Source organism: Eretmochelys imbricata, chromosome 4 (assembly GCF_965152235.1).
Source record: "Eretmochelys imbricata isolate rEreImb1 chromosome 4, rEreImb1.hap1, whole genome shotgun sequence".
NCBI classification, from domain to species: domain Eukaryota; kingdom Metazoa; phylum Chordata; order Testudines; family Cheloniidae; genus Eretmochelys; species Eretmochelys imbricata.
In genome coordinates this window covers 5,602,036-5,618,814 of record NC_135575.1, presented here as the reverse complement: position 1 = coordinate 5,618,814, position 16,779 = coordinate 5,602,036, and the positions used below count along the sequence as shown (strand labels likewise).

Genomic DNA, 16,779 nt, shown 5'->3' with positions numbered 1-16,779 from the left:
CGGGGCCCCTGGCCCCAGCCCCGGCCGCGGGGCTCCGAGCCCAGCCGGGGCCCCTGGCCCCAGCCCCGGCCGCGGGGCTCCGAGCCCAGCCGGGGACCCTGGCCCCAGCCGCGGGGGCTCTGAACCCAGCCGGTGCCCCGGCCCCAGCCCCGGCCGCGGGGGCTCTGAACCCAGCCGGTGCCCCTGGCCCCAGCCCCGGCCGCGGGGGCTCTGAACCCAGCCGGTGCCCCTGGCCCCAGCCCCGGCCGCGGGGCTCCGAGCCCAGCCGGGGCCCCTGGCCCCAGCCCCGGCCGCGGGGCTCCGAGCCCAGCCGGGGCCCCTGGCCCCAGCCCCGGCCGCGGGGGCTCCGAGCCCAGCCGGGGCCCCTGGCCCCAGCCCCGGCCGCGGGGGCTCTGAGCCCAGCCGGTGCCCCGGCCCGAGCCCCGGCCGCGGGGGCTCTGAGCCCAGCCGGTGCCCCTGGCCCCAGCCCCGGCCGCGGGGCTCTGAACCCAGCCGGGGACCCTGGCCCCAGCCCCGGCCGCGGGGGCTCCGAGCCCAGCCGGGGCCCCTGGCCCCAGCCCTGGCCGCGGGGCTCTGAACCCAGCCGGTGCCCCTGGCCCCAGCCCCGGCCGCGGGGGCTCTGAACCCAGCCGGTGCCCCTGGCCCCAGCCCTGGCCGCGGGGGCTCTGAACCCAGCCGGTGCCCCTGGCCCCAGCCCCGGCCGTGGGGGCTCTGAGCCTAGCCGGGGCCCCTGGCCCCAGCCCCGGCCGCGGGGGCTCCGAACCCAGCCGGGGCCCCTGGCCCCAGCCCCGGCCGCGGGGCTCCGAGCCCAGCCGGGGCCCCTGGCCCCAGCCCCGGCCGCGGGGGCTCCGAGCCCAGCCGGGGCCCCTGGCCCCAGCCCTGGCCGCGGGGCTCTGAACCCAGCCGGTGCCCCTGGCCCCAGCCCCGGCCGCGGGGGCTCTGAACCCAGCCGGTGCCCCTGGCCCCAGCCCTGGCCGCGGGGGCTCTGAACCCAGCCGGTGCCCCTGGCCCCAGCCCCGGCCGTGGGGGCTCTGAGCCTAGCCGGGGCCCCTGGCCCCAGCCCCGGCCGCGGGGGCTCCGAACCCAGCCGGGGCCCCTGGCCCCAGCCCCGGGGCTCCGAGCCCAGCCGGGGCCCCTGGCCCCAGCCCCGGCCGCGGGGCTCCGAGCCCAGCCGGGGCCCCTGGCCCCAGCCCCGGCCGCGGGGCTCCGAGCCCAGCCGGGGCCCCTGGCCCCAGCCCCGGCCGCGGGGGCTCTGAGCCCAGCCGGGGCCCCTGGCCCCAGCCCCGGCCGCGGGGCTCTGAACCCAGCCGGTGCCCCGGCCCCAGCCCCGGCCGCGGGGGCTCTGAACCCAGCCGGTGCCCCGGCCCCAGCCCCGGCCGCGGGGGCTCTGAGCCCAGCCGGTGCCCCGGCCCCAGCCCCGGCCGCGGGGGCTCTGAGCCCAGCCGGTGTCCCTGGCCCCAGCCCCGGCCGCGGGGGCTCCGAGCCCAGCCGGGGACCCGGCCCCAGCCCCGGCCGCGGGGCTCTGAACCCAGCCGGTGTCCCTGGCCCCAGCCCTGGCCGCGGGGCTCTGAACCCAGCCGGTGCCCCTGGCCCCAGCCCCGGCCGCGGGGCTCCGAGCCCAGCCGGGGCCCCTGGCCCCAGCCCCGGCCGCGGGGTCTCTGAGCCCAGCCGGGGCCCCTGGCCCCAGCCCCGGCCGCGGGGCTCTGAACCCAGCCGGTGCCCCGGCCCCAGCCCCGGCCGCGGGGGCTCTGAGCCCAGCCGGTGCCCCGGCCCCAGCCCCGGCCGCGGGGCTCTGAACCCAGCCGGTGTCCCTGGCCCCAGCCCCGGCCGCGGGGGCTCCGAGCCCAGCCGGGGACCCGGCCCCAGCCCCGGCCGCGGGGCTCTGAACCCAGCCGGTGTCCCTGGCCCCAGCCCTGGCCGCGGGGCTCTGAACCCAGCCGGTGCCCCTGGCCCCAGCCCCGGCCGCGGGGGCTCTGAACCCAGCCGGTGCCCCTGGCCCCAGCCCCGGCCGCGGGGGCTTTGAGCCCAGCCGGTGCCCCTGGCCCCAGCCCCGGCCGTGGGGGCTCTGAGCCCAGCCGGGGCCCCTGGCCCCAGCCCCGGCCGCGGGGGCTCCGAGCCCAGCCGGGGCCCCTGGCGCCAGCCCCGGCCGCGGGGGCTCTGAGCCCAGCCGGTGCCCCTGGCCCCAGCCCCGGCCGCGGGGGCGCTGCAAGCCGGCTTCTAGCAGCAGGGGGCGCTGCAGCGCGCGAGCTGCCCTCGCGCCACGCACCTACAGCGGCGCGCGCCGCCCCATTTCTGTGGCTGAGAACGCGGTTGCCCTGGCGACCGGGACAAAGGGCGGCGCCAAGCCAGGGCGGGCGCGGAGCGGGTCCGGCTCTCAGCATGGCGGGCCGGCAGCCAGGTGGGTGCACGGCCCTGCGCGGGGCGGGACCGCGACGTGCAGCCGCCCTGCCGGGGAGCGGCACCTTCCCCCGGCCGCGCTGGTGCTCCGGGTGCCGCTGTACGGAGAGCGGCAGCGACTGGCCGTGCCCAGCCTGACCCCCGCCCGCACTGGGGCCGGGCTCGGCTGGCCCCCGAAGCGTGCGGAGCTCTGGGGCAGGGCTTTGCAGAGCGCCATTCACACGCCGCCAAAACCGGCATTAGTAAGTAGGGCTGTCAGGCGATTTAAAAAATTAATCGTGATTAATTGCACAATTAATCACAATGTTAAACAATAATAGAATACCATTTATTTAAATGTCTTAGGATGTTTTCAACTTTTTCCAATATATCTGTTTCAATTACAATACAGAATGCAAAGTGTACAGTGCTCACTTGTTATTATTTTTGATTACAAGTATTTGCACTGTAAAAAGACAAAAGAAATAGTATTTTTCAATTCACCTTATACAAGTACTGTAGTGTAATCTCTTTATCTTAAAAGGTGAATTTACAAATATAGAATTATGTACAAAAATACTGCATTCAAAAATAAAACAATGTCATATTTTAGAGCTTGCAAGTCCACTCAGTCCTACTTCTTGTTCAGCCAGTCGCTCAAACAAGTTTGTTTACATTTGCAGGAGATAATGCTGCCCGCTTTTTGTTTACAGTGTCACCTGAAAGTGAGAACAGGTGTTCTCATGGCACTGTTATAGCCGGCATCGCAAGATATTTACGTGCCAGATGCGCATGCTTCAGCCACCATTCCAGGGGACATGCGTCCATGTTGATGATGGGTTCTGCTCAAAAACAATCCAAAGCAGCGCGGACCGACGCATGTTCATTTTCATTATCTGAGTCAGATGCCACTAGCAGAAGGTTGATTTTCTTTTTTGGTGGTTTGGGTTCTGCAGTTTCTGCATCTGAGTGTTGCTCTTTTAAGACTTCTGAAAGCATGCTCCACACCTCGTCCCTCTCAGATTTTGGATGGCACTTCAGATTCTTAAATCTTGGGTCAAGTGCTGTAACTATTTTTAGAAATCTCACATTGGTACCTTCTTTGCATTTTGTCAAATCTGCAGTGAAAGTGTTCTTAAAACGAACAACAACATGTGCTAGGTCATCATCCAAGACTGCTGTAAATTAAATATATGGCAGAATGCGAGTAAAACAGAGCCGAAGACATACAATTCTCCCCCAAGGAGTTCAATCATAAATTTATTTAACAGATTATTTTTTTTAACAAGCATCATCAGCATGGAAGCATGTCCTCTGGAATGGTGGCTGAAACATGAAGGGGCATATGAATGTTTAGCGTATCTGGCACGTAAATACCTTGCAATGCTAGCTACAAAAATGCCATGCAAATGCCTGTTTTCACTTTCTGGTGACATTGTAAATAAGAAGAGGGCAGCATTATCTCCTGTAAATGCAAATAACCTTGTTTGTCTTAGCGACTGGCTGAACAAGAAGTAGGACTGGGTGGAGTTATAGTCTCTGAAGTTTTATATTGTTTTGTTGTTGAGTGCAGTTATGTAACAAACAAAAAAAATCTACATTTGGAGGTTGCGCTTTCAGGACAAAGAGATTGCACTACAGTACTTGTATGAGGTGAATTGAAAAATACTATTTCTTCTATCATTTTTACAGTGCAAATATTTGTAATTAAATTATACACTTTGATTTCAATTACAACACAGAATACAACATATATATGACTATGTAGAAAAGCATCCAAAATACTTAATACATTTCAATTGGTAGTTTCTTGTTTAACAGTGAATTAAAACTGCGATTAATCACAGTAAATTATTTTAATTGCGATTAATTTTTTTGAATTAATCACGTGAGTTAACTGTGATTAATCGACAGCCCTATTAATAAGATCATCCAGCTACTTGCAGGAGAGCATCCCACATGGCGGAGAGTTGTTCTTGGCTATTGCTGTTAAGGTGTGTACGATTCTTTCCATGGGGGCCCAGTTTACCATGTCTGTGTTCCAGTCTTTGGTCCCCTTTTGGATTTCCATGTTTGTAGTGCTAGTCTTTCAGCAATTATTAACACTCTGCTTAGCCAAAGTTTTTCACTTTATTCAGCTTCCAATTAACATCCATTAGGTTTTAAATTACCTGTTTAGCTTGTAACAAATTTTATTTGATCGGAAAAAATTAACTCTGCCATTCACTTCTGCCTGGTGTAGGAGCCTTCCCAGAGTACATGTGTTAAGTTAGCACCTGCTGAATCATGGCACCAACCTTTGTCTGCCTTAGCAGCAGCTGTTTTGATCAGTTGGAGAGGGGTCCAATGCATACTCTATATGATTTTCGGATGGGTTAAGCTTAAATGGAGATCTAAGGAGCACTGGCTAAATTTTGTTTCAATTGGTTTCAATCCTAGTTCCTCCTCCCATTTCTTTTTGGGGTATTCATGTTTATTTCAAATTTGCTGGCCCTGTGTGCATATAGTGTTGCCATAGATCTTGGCAATCTGGATAATATTTGGAGGAATGAAAGCAGTTCAGGTGAGTCAGGTTAGCTCAGGCATGGGGCCAAACAGATGGGAGAGGGCATGTCTAATTTGGGAATATTGCCACTCCTTCTTAGGCTCTAGATTGGACCTCAATTTTAATATTGTAAAAGGGAGGAAAGTGCCATGTTAAATTGGCTGATGGTCAGAATTCCTTTCCTAAGCCAATCTGGCGAAATGATGGGGTTGCCTACTTGTTACGGGGTGCACTCTCCGCTGGTGGAGCGTCTTCCCCAACCTGTTCAAGTGAGAATCTACCTGTAAAATTTGTTCCCACACGAAGGACGATCAGTGGATTCTTTCCCGCTCCCCTTAGGATCCTCTTCAACCTCAGGTCCACATCCCGTATCTTAGCATCTGGAAGGCAGCACACCCTTCTATTCTCTGGATCAGCTCTGGTTACAGGCCTGTCCATTCTTCTCAGTAAGGAGTCCCCGATCACGTAGACCTGCCTTTTCCTGGTGATGGTGCGATTCTCCGGTCTATCCCCTGTTCCCTCTGGGTGCAAGTTCTTTCCATTCCTATTCTCCCTTGTAATCTTCTTCAACCCATCCTGTATCCTTCTGGGGCTCATATTTGGTGTAGTCTCCATTGACTCTTCCCCTTTTCCTTTAGGACTAGCCGCTCTTCTCTTCTTCCTTGCTCTTCCATCTTCAGTGACCACCTGCTGAGCCCCTTCTTCATTTTCCAACTCTGAAAACCTGTTCTTGAGCTCTATTTCTCCTTCACTAGCCCGTCTTTTCCTCTACCTGGTTCTCTTAGTTACATGCTTCCACTGTCCATTTTCTTCACCTCAGAGTTCTTCGGTCCTGCTTCCATCTGCAAGTCTGAGCTTTTCCCTTCAGCCGCCTCATGTCTTTGCTCCATAATCCGCTCGAACCCCCTTCTAAACTCAATCAGACTTTCCACCTGCATCTCCAATCCTCGGATCTTTTCTTCCATCAGCTCAATCAGACGGCACTTCATGCAGACAAAACTCTTCCCAGGTATGTCTTTTGGGTCTCTTGATGTCAAAGAAACCATTGTAATTAAGTGACCTGATAGAGATGTTTTGGTCATTGCTGTTCACTGCTTTCAAAAAATAGAACACAGAGATAATGTGTGGATTGAAACAGGCACCATTACCAGTACAACTGACAAGCATCGCTTCATGCCTGTACGTGCAATCTGTGACGCACTCACTCCTGATTTCTGCAGCATATTTCCTGTTATACATGCATTAACAGCTTGTGATTTTGTGTTATCCCTGTTTGGTATTGGGGAAAAAAATCTGTTTAATGTTGTCAAAAGAAAGGGAGCTTACTGCTTCAGAGATCTTGTCAAATTGTGAGAGTGACGGACAAGCTGCAATTTCTGCAGCAAGGAAGTTGGTAGCAGTGCTGTAAGACCAGAGCGAGCGAAAAAGGAGACCCTGAGGCCTACATTGCTTGCGCCTCAATCTAGCCATCAAAAAGGACAGGTCACTGGCCAGACTCCCACCATGTGAGGATAGTTCTGAAGAACAAGTCAAAAGAGCATGTTGGCAAACAAAGATTTGGACACCTTTGCACATAGGTAAGCCAGATACTGGATCACCAGTGCAACATGGATGGGGAAAATGGAGATAGTGAACTACTTTCTGTATTCAAGGGCCCGATGGCATCTGAGCTTCTACAACACCTTGTTTGTGCCTCTGCCGGTAGAGGTTGCTCCACAATCATCTGTTCTGACTTCAGGCGCAATCTTCCCTGCACAGAACTGCGCACTGCCACAGCAAGGAAGACTCTCGAATCCCATGCACTCTCCACGGAGACCATAATGGTGAACTAGATAATGACTAGAAATGTCACAAGTGTGATTATGTTTTAATGGTACCTGTACACATTTATTATTAGATTTTGTTTTACCCTTTTTGTTATGATGCTTTGAGGTCACAAAGAAATCTAATTTTATGTCTTGAAAATAATTCATAGAGTCATTAAACTAACAAAAACAAATGCTAATATTTCAACACGTTGATGATACCATTGTTTATCCCTATTTCTATGGTGATGGCACCACTTGACAGCTCATGTTAGAGTGGACATAATAAGCTTTCAAATAATGTATTGTGTGTAGAAAGGTACATTAAGTCTCCCAAATTGGTGGCGCCTGCAGCAATGAATGTGTCTTGGTCTGGTTAGCAGGATGTTTGCTGTGCGAATATTCTGGTTTAGTTTACTAGGGGGTTGTCAGGAAGGAAAAAAATGGCTCACGGTAAGGCACTTTTCAGCAAGCATTTGAGGGTTGCCAAGAGACCATGCCAGAATGGGGAAAATCCTAGGGACCCAGGAGAGCAAAAGGATCCTGACGTTTAAAAAGGAACACTCTCTTAAGAATCATAGACTATCAGGGTTGGAAGGGACCTCAGGAGGTCATCTAGTCCAACCCCCTGTTCAAAGCAGGACCAATCCCCAATTTTTGCCCCAGATCCCTAAATGGCCCCCTCAAGGATTGAACTCACAACCCTAGGTTTAGCAGGCCAATTCTCAAACCACTGAGCTATCCCTCCCCCCCGAAAGAGAGGTGGGAGTTGTTTGGGGGAGCCAGGCTAATGCCCAGGCACTTGCTGAGGTATCTGAAGAAACTAGGCCTGCCTAGGTTATCATCAGGGGATGGTAAGCCTTTAGGTGAGTTACACAGGAAGTGCTTGATGAGAAAACAGCATACATAGAGGAAGGAATAACGCCTGAATGTTGCACTGTCTTGACTCTCTCTCCTTTTCTGCTTGAACAGTAAATAGTGTTCATTTCTGTCCTATATCACGTCTGGTACAATGTTACATTGACCATGACTTTTGATAAAGCGTTCCAGCAGAGGGCAAGCTTTTCCATCAGATACTAGACACTGAGGTGTGGAGCTACATTATTCCACAGCTAAGGTTGTAAGCCCAGTTCTCCATGTGCACACAAACAACTGTGTAACTTCTTCAGAAGATGTTTCTTTCCTCCTCACGTTTTTCATGTTCGGTTTCTAACCCAAGGAGCTGGAGGCTCATCATTTTTGCAATAAGAGACTTTTTTAAAAAAGCGTTCTTTCCTTTTTTGTAAAAGCTTCCAGCATGCATTTGTTTACTTAATAGATACAAAATAGAATAACTGAAAGAAGAAGGACATTTAGGAATGTATTTAGTAGTACTTTTGAGACTTTGGGCATAGGACTATTTTTACTAAGGCTGCGTTGAAAATTTTAGAGCTAGGTCCGATTCTCTCCATTGTTTCACCTTGTGGAGTTATTTATTCCTGTGCAGAACTGGTGTGAAGTGCTCCCAGCTCAGACTGGTGGTGCTTTGCACACACTTTGCACAAGGCTAAAGGACTCCTCAAGATGCAAGGCAATCCCACATTTTTTATTTCTGGAAGTTATACTAAGGTCTCTGTGGAGATTATGGGCCTAATTTTGCTCCTGCTCCATGGGTCTAAGTCAAGAGTAACCCCATTCCAGTCAGTGGAGTTACAACAGCATAACACCAGTGTAAGCATGAGGAGAATCCAGCCTTGTGGCCATTAGGAGTAATATGTATAGTGGCTATTGTGTTTGCAGGTTCCATGAGAGCCTCAGCCATGGTTTGTGTAACTTACAAACTCAGCTGATGGATGATGGGAGCTCTGTGAGGTTGCTGGCTGGAGCTACAGTCTCAGCTGAGTACCTGAAGGAAATGGGGAGGGGGGTGCTCACCACATGGAAACAGGCACCAGAGAAGCTGGCTCCTGCTTAAGGGCAGGGGCCTTGGCTCGGTGCTTGTCAGAGCCAGAAAGCCGCTCCTAACCCTCTCCTCCAGTGAAGAGGAAGCCTGTCTTTACACCAGTACCTGCCTTAGCCTGATCACAATTATGTGACCCTGTTCTCAGATATCACTCTGTGAAAGCCAGGTGCCCTTTCTTTCAGCCTCCATATTCACAGACTCTCAACCCACTCCAGTCACCGACCCTCATCTCTTCAGTCACAGGACACTCCCCAATCCAGCATGACCCTGCCACTCATTCCTCACCCATGCGGGACCATCCAGCTTCGCCCCCACCCTGGGGATAGCCCTGCTCACAGAATTGGGCACCTGGCTGATTTTACTTGCACACTGGTCGTGCTCCCTGCAGCAGAGGCTGACTGAGGATGATGCAGCTGTCAGAAAGAGCCCACTTTGGCTTTAGGATCCGAGTGGAATGTGCAGAGCTGGCAGTTAGAAAAACAATTGGCAGGATTCTCTCCCCCTCCCTTGGCCCCTAAGCTTTGCTTGAGTGCAGGGGGGAATGGGGCCCAAGTGGTGTCTTAGCCCAGTGCCAGCCAGCCCCAGCAGAAGCTATAGCTGCTTGGGGCTTGCTCAAGCATTACAGCTTTTACGTAAAGTTCTTAACAAGGTCAGCTGGTGCAGGAACGGTTCTGCCTCCCTCAACCCTCCCGTCAGAGAATCCTCTTACACCTGGGGAATTCTTTGCCAGTCCTTCCCAGCCAGAATCTGTTTTCTCTGCTGAGCAGCTGGGAGTAGCCAGAGCTATATGTTTTACCTAGAAACTGAGGACAATTGATATGGAAATCAGAGAGAGATAATCAACAGGGAGGGAGCCCTGCAGAGGTTCTCTCATTTCTGCATGGTCGCGTTCCAGAGCAGAACCTCACTTCAACAACCAAGAGGCAGGGAAGCTTGGCCGCTTATATAAATTAATTAAAAAGGGACATTAAAGGATGTTACTGAATGCCACAAAAGCAAGTCTAGGGACCTCATCTCCCTAGCATAATGCATACGTCATGGCCAACAAGGTGCAATAAGGACGAGTCTCCTCTCTGAACTTTAGGTTTCCTTGATGGTGTGAAATGCCACCACCCACAACAATGGGTGGGGGAACTTGATGGGCCAAGGGACGATAGGTAGCCCCTCCCCCTGGAGTCTCTGCCATCTATTGGCCAGCTGGAGGAGGGGGGTGCTGATTGGCCAGCATTCCCCACTTCCCAGGGTGCAGGAGCCACGTGGAGCCTCTTTGAGCTCCGTTCCAGCAGCCCACCCTACCCCCTAAACTAGGAGTGGGAGCCTGGCCTGATCGATGCTGTGGGTGTAGCCAATTGCCTGTTTCGGGGGTCTGGAATGAATTTTTCTCCCATAGGCCAATTGGCAGAGGATCAGAGAGGTTTTTTTGGCCTTCTTTGCAGCACCTGCAAGCCACAGTGGGTTGAATAGGAACGTGCTTAGCACCTAACTGCAGTACTGAGGTGCTGGTGTTTACTCATCGCAACTTGCGACTGGTTTCCAGTGCGATTAATAGAACAAAGTGAATGGTTTCTAGAGATAAAATATCTGGGATTTGGGTGATGGGCTTATGTGATAAGATGAGTCCTTGTGGGCTGAGATCAGGACTTGTGGCCGACATGGGCCGAGATCCTTATCCTGCTGCACCATCTGTCCCCCTCATGCGGGGGAGGGTGCTAGGACTCAGAGAACTGAGTCCTGGGGAGTGGGCTGAGGAGAGCCTCGTTATGGGCTATATGGTAAGGAGCCCTGTAACCCCCAATTTAATGCCTGGTATAGGAGAGTGTGGGTGATGGGTGGGTAGTGCCCCTTTCTTGTTTAATAAAAGTTGCAGCCTGCCGTTTAATTCCATGCATGTGTCTGTCCTCACTTTGCCTCTACGTCCATATCAGTTGTCTTTGGGCCACATGGAACACATATGCAGTCATTCACCTGTACAGCGCCTAGCACAACGGGGCCCTGATCCTTGACTGGGGTCCTTTGGTGCCACCTCGATGGAAATAATCATCATTGTTCATGTAAGTGGGAGGAAATCCTGACCCAGTTCTGCTCTCCAAGCCTGTGAGACTGGATATCACAACGCTCTGTCTGCAACTAGTCTGCTAATACTGTGGTCAAAACCTAGGCATCACTTTTCCAAGTCTCTGGGCTACAGGGAATAGTTCGACTTCACAAGTGTAGATGGAAGAAGCAGGGAGAGTGATATGGCACTCATGCCTTCCAAGCAGTGATTCATGGTTGTTGGTCTCCAAAGGGAAAGGTAAGTGTTTTTTTTTAAAAACACCTGATTCCAGCACTGTAGTGATCTCCGGAAAATAATTAAGTAAACCTCTCATTTGAGTGAAGTGAGGGAACAGTTTACATGTTTTGTTGTTGCAATTGTCTAGCTGGGCACAGATTCTGCAAGGCTGGCTTAATTGTGCAAAAGTGCATTTGGAAAGTTGTCTTTGTAGAAGAAATGGTTAGCAACTTCCTTTTAACGTACAGCTTAAATGGTGTAGAAATCAGCTAGGAATTGCAAAGAAATCCCACCATTGCAATACCAGATCTCTTTTCTCCTGCTTTGCTCTTCTTACATGCCAGGCTACTGCCTGGAATGAATATTTAAAGCTGATATTTATCAGTTTGTAAAAAATAGTGTTTGGTAGCAGGTTAAAAGGATGTGGAACAAATGAGAGCCTCAGCTATAAAGACTCCAGTAGTGGTGTTGAAATAATAGTGTCTGAAGAAATTAATTATAACAACTCACACCATCTGCAGATTTGCTTTTGTTGAGGTCCTCATAATGCATTGTTTCCCAATAATTACACAAGTATGGTATCATTTGCTTCACTTCTGCCTTTACAACATACATCATTGGCCCTGGATTTTTCCTGTTTCTCAAGCATCCCAGTTCTGAAAATGGCACTATTCCTTTTGTACTTTGTCTTGTACAGTTTATATAATACTGCTTACCTAAGGCTCTGAAAAATTCCCTTGAAGTTTTAGTTAAAGAACATAATAGATTATTAGACTTAGCCAAAGAAGGACTTGTACATTACCGTTACATCCAATGATAATTTCCCCTTGTTGCTCATGTAACCAGGATTGAAAGTGAGCCGGAACGGGCTGGTACGGCTTATCATTAAGAACCCACACCGCCTGTACCCAGCCCCCATTAAAGCGCTGCCATGGCAGCACTTTTATGTCCCTACCCTTTTTGCCTCTCCCTGCTGGTAGGGTCCGTACTGGCAGGGCTGCTGCTAGGGGAGGCAAAAGGGGCAGGGACATTAAAGCACAGCAGCGGCAAAGGACCCTGCTGCACTTTGAGGTCCCCACCCTTTTGCCCCCCCCCCCCTCGCCCTGGCCCCGTTCCGGTAAGTGTCCTGAGTTACTTTCACCCCTGCATGTAACCCTTTTGCTAGGTGGAGCCAGCAGCAACCGGGGCTGGGTTCAATATCTCGGGGCTCCTTTCCATTGATGCAACACAGAACCAGCTCGTGCCCCCACCCTTAACCTGGGAAATTTACACACCATCCTTGGGTGCCTCGGAGAGGCAATACTTTCCCTCTTGCAAGCACAGAGTCTGAGTGTAGAAAAGAAACTTAATAAAAGGAGGGAAGTAACTCAGGAGTTAATTTGGGAAAACACCGCAAACAGGGTTCATAAACATAAACCATGAATAAAAGACCCACCCCCAAGTAAGATGGGCAGTGTCCTTTTCTCCTCAGGTTCTTAAGTCCAGCAACCCAAAAGTCTCTTCAAATTCCCGACCCTTCTCTGCACCCCACTCACAGTTGTTGTTCTTGGTCAGTGCAGACCAGAGTTCAGAGGTGCATCTGCAGAGTTCACCTCCCCCCCTGGGTGGGGGGTAAAGAGGCATCTTACTCCACTCACTGGCAACCTGCTCTCGCCGCACCCCTCCACCAGCCACCCTGCCAACCGCTCTTCAAGCCCCTCCACCGCCCCCTGTGGGTCGCTTGTCACGCCTCTCTGCCGCCACCCTGCTGATCACTCATTCGCCAGCTGACTGTAAGTCACCTTCTGCCTCTCTGCTGTGACCTCTGCACATCAGTCTCTCAGTGATTTTTGGTTCTTTTGCAGGCTGGGCAGAAACACAGCCCCATCTCAAGTGATTTCAGCTCTCAGTGATTTTAGCTGTTAGCAGGCAGGGCAGAAACATAGTCCTACCCAACTGGTTTCAGCTCTGATTGAACATTTAAAATAAAAAAAGAGGCTCCTAATGAAGCCTATTTAGCTCTATTCTTTGAACAGTGAGGAAGAACAGGTTAAGCCAGTTTAGAGAGGAGCCCTGGGATGTGGTGGGGAGTTGTGCAGCCTCCTGACCAGGACACCAGGACTCCTGTCCCCACCCCTCTTACTTTCATAGGGCTCTGACATTTGAGCCCCTGCTTAATGAGGTTCTTTCAACTGAGGGTGCCCCCCCTCATTTGGGACAGGTTAAGCCAGGGGTTCTCAAACTGGGGATTGTGACCCCTCAGGGGGTCACGAGGTTATTACCTGGGGGGTTGCGAGCTGTCAGCCTCCACCCCAAACCCCGCTTCACCTCCAGCATTTATAATAGTGTTAAATATTTTTTTAAAATTTTAGTGTATAAGGGGGGGGTCACATTCAGAGGTTCGCTGTGTGAAAGGGGTCACCAATACAAAAGTCTTAGAACCACTGGGTTAAGCACAGTCCTGCTTTCCTGTATTCCTATAATAATTACCACATTGGTAACCATACTTCACTACCCCTGCATTCAGTGCTAAGATCATTTGTACCCAACACCAGCCAAAGTTGATCCTTTGACACAGCTGTAAATGATGAATATGTAAACAGAACAGGAGCAAACTGTATTTACATAAACATATCCATAGTCTCTTCCTCTCCCAGCTAGCTGTCAGGGAAGTATTCATTCAGACCCTGCTTACAGTTGCATGGTTCAAAGAAATATGTGAATGTTTTTTGTTACATCAATTAATCACAGGGAAGTGTGAGAGATGATGTGTACATTGCACTGTAGTTACATTCAGGATAACTACTAGGAAAACATACCCAAAGCTGTCCGATAACTAAGGCTTAAGTAGTTGGACACGCTTCTTTTCCCTTGCCAGTTATTTTATAGAGAATAAAGTATAGTCATCTACTTACAATGAATGCAAATAAATGATAGCACAGAATGCAGGCATTATCCAGCCTTTTAATACCCACTTTGTTTTTGTTTTCTTTGCAGTTTCTTACTTCTGTTCATATTCAAGTGACAGGTAAGAAAAAATAACCTGGCAGGCATCTGGAAATGCAAGTACATAAGTCCTCTTCCTCACTCAGACAGAGCTCCCAGCATACCTAATGGGAGCTTTGCCTGAGTGTGGACTGCAGGCCTGGCTCCAAGGGGATTCATGGGGCTGGGGCTAATGTCATAAATATTAGGAGGAAATGTCTGCTGCAGATGAGGGAACTTGAATGAGTAAATCAGTTATGATGGCACAACAACATTTCTTACAACGCTGATGTGCTTTTGGAGGTCTGTGTCAACTGGTTATTACAAGAACTAATGTAGGGGAAATTATTCACATTATTTCAGTGTATCACCTGCAAAAAATAAATCCATTCCATGATATAGATGCTTGTAATAGTGTGCAGGTATGTGGCGCTGACCCTGAGCGCCTTGTGAAAGAGCAACCTGTGAATCCAGGAGGTTTAATGTAAAAGACTATTCTGTCTCAACTAGAAGAATCTCTTACCAGAAATTCCCATGCATACAAAACTGGAGATGTGCTAGTTTTGATTATAATGCCCACATAAAGAATAGAAATGCATTCATTGTATGCAGAGGATTTAGGCTTATTTATTTTAATTTGTAAAAAATCCCAAATACTAGACCGGTATAGTCAATTTCATTATTTCTCCTGTCAATATGACTGCTCATGTGCTTAAAGTTACAGACTTATTTAAATCATTTGCTGGGCTGGGACTTCAGAGAGTCATTTTCTCCTGTTTGTGGGAGTCTTTCACGTGACAGCAGAGGAGAGAATGACATTTTTTTAAAAACAGGAAAATGTGATTCATAAAAAACACAAAAATTGTGAGTGGAATTCAGGGGCAGGAGTGGGACATGAAAATACTTTTAACTTATTTCTTTAAAGTGTCTACATTTCAAACTGAAGGTGAGATGTAAATTACAGCCATTCTGTCATTTTTAACAAACAGCATACAAGCAGAAGGTCATCTTGGTGTTTTTCATGCTTCTTGAGAGGAATCTTTGCACAGAACATACTTTGTGAGGTGATTTGATTCTTAGGAAAACATAAAGTATTACAGTCAGACTTTCCTTATAATCCACTGGATATAGTTAGAAAATGGATCTAGGCCAACGTACTATATTGTGGATGAGTAAAGATTAGAGAGATACTAATGAGCCTCTTCTGCTGAGAGGATGCCCAGTAATAATCTCATTTTCAGTAAACGAGTTTATCTACTGTTAAATTTATGCCGTGACAAGGCTGGAACTAAAAATAGTTCTATATAAAATTTTAATTGGCCCCTTGCTTCTTCTCAGGGAAAGACCATTGTAGAACAACTTGACTGGGAGTTAAAAAATGAAACTGATGCTCGGATCCTTAAAAGACAAGGCCATACCTGGACATGTTCTGCCATGAGCTGAAGGCACAGGACCAGAGTTTCATGAGCAAATCCCTCTGAAGCTCATGGGAGTTGTGCTGATCTTTCTGAAAGCAGTTTGTACATGATGAGCCTTTTATGATGAGATTACTGGTTCTGTGGATGAAGGGAAAGCAGTGGATGTATTGTTTCTTGACTTTAGCAAAGCTTTTGACACGGTCTCCCACAGTATTCTTGTCAGCAAGTTAAGGAAGTATGGGCTGGATGAATGCACTATAAGGTGGGTAGAAAGCTGGCTAGATTGTCGGGCTCAACGGGTAGTGATCAATGGCTCCATGTCTAGTTGGCAGCTGGTATCAAGTGCAGTGCCCCAAGGGTCGGTCCTGGGGCCGGTTTTGTTCAATATCTTCATAAATGATCTGGAGGATGGTGTGGATTGCACTCTCAGCAAATTTGCGGATGATACTAAACTGGGAGGAGTGGTAGATACGCTGGAGGGCAGGGATAGGATACAGAAGGACCTAGACAAATTGGAGGATTGGGCCAAAAGAAATCTGATGAGGTTCAATAAGGATAAGTGCAGGGTCCTGCACTTAGGAGGGAAGAATCCAATGCACCGCTACAGACTAGGGACCGAATGGCTAGGCAGCAGTTCTGCGGAAAAGGACCTAGGGGTGACAGTGGACGAGAAGCTGGATATGAGTCAGCAGTGTGCCCTTGTTGCCAAGAAGGCCAATGGCATTTTGGGATGTATAAGTAGGGGCATAGCGAGCAGATGGAGGGACGTGATCGTTCCCCTCTATTGGACATTGGTGAGGCCTCATCTGGAGTACTGTGTCCAGTTTTGGGCCCCACACTACAAGAAGGATGTGGATAAATTGGAGAGAGTCCAGCGAAGGGCAACAAAAATGATTAGGGGTCTAGAACACATGACTTATGAGGAGAGGCTGAGGGAGCTGGGATTGTTTAGCCTGCAGAAGAGAAGAATGAGGGGGGATTTGATAGCTGCTTTCAACTACCTGAAAGGGGGTTCCAAAGAGGATGGCTCTAGACTGTTCTCAATGGTAGCAGATGACAGAACGAGGAGTAATGGTCTCAAGTTGCAGTGGGGGAGGTTTAGATTGGATATTAGGAAAAACTTTTTCACTAAGAGGGTGGTGAAACACTGGAATGCGTTACCTAGGGAGGTGGTAGAATCTCCTTCCTCAGAGGTTTTTAAGGTCAGGCTTGACAAAGCCCTGGCTGGGATGATTTAACTGGGAATTGGTCCTGCTTCGAGCAGGGGGTTGGACTAGATGACCTTCAGGGGTCCCTTCCAACCCTGATATTCTATGATTCTATGATGTGAGGATGGTAGAGCTTAAGTATAATTAGCACAGTCCATTATCTTGCCTCTTGCATCAAGTAAACAACAATAGACTGCCTAAAAGATAATCTGCTATTGCAGGCATCTTTCCAGCTTCCTGCAAGAGGCT

At 50.4% G+C, this 16,779-nt stretch overlaps 1 protein-coding gene across 1 annotated transcript in view; it reads left to right on the top strand.

The window, feature by feature from the left end:
• The window catches only part of ARL9 (ARF like GTPase 9), a 78,932-nt gene that overhangs the window by 47,284 nt on the left and 14,869 nt on the right, over positions 1–16,779 (top strand). The window contains exon 3 of the mRNA XM_077814823.1: positions 13,917–13,947. Within this exon, the coding sequence (XP_077670949.1) occupies positions 13,917–13,947 (31 nt within the window). The remainder of the gene's footprint in view (positions 1–13,916; positions 13,948–16,779) is intronic.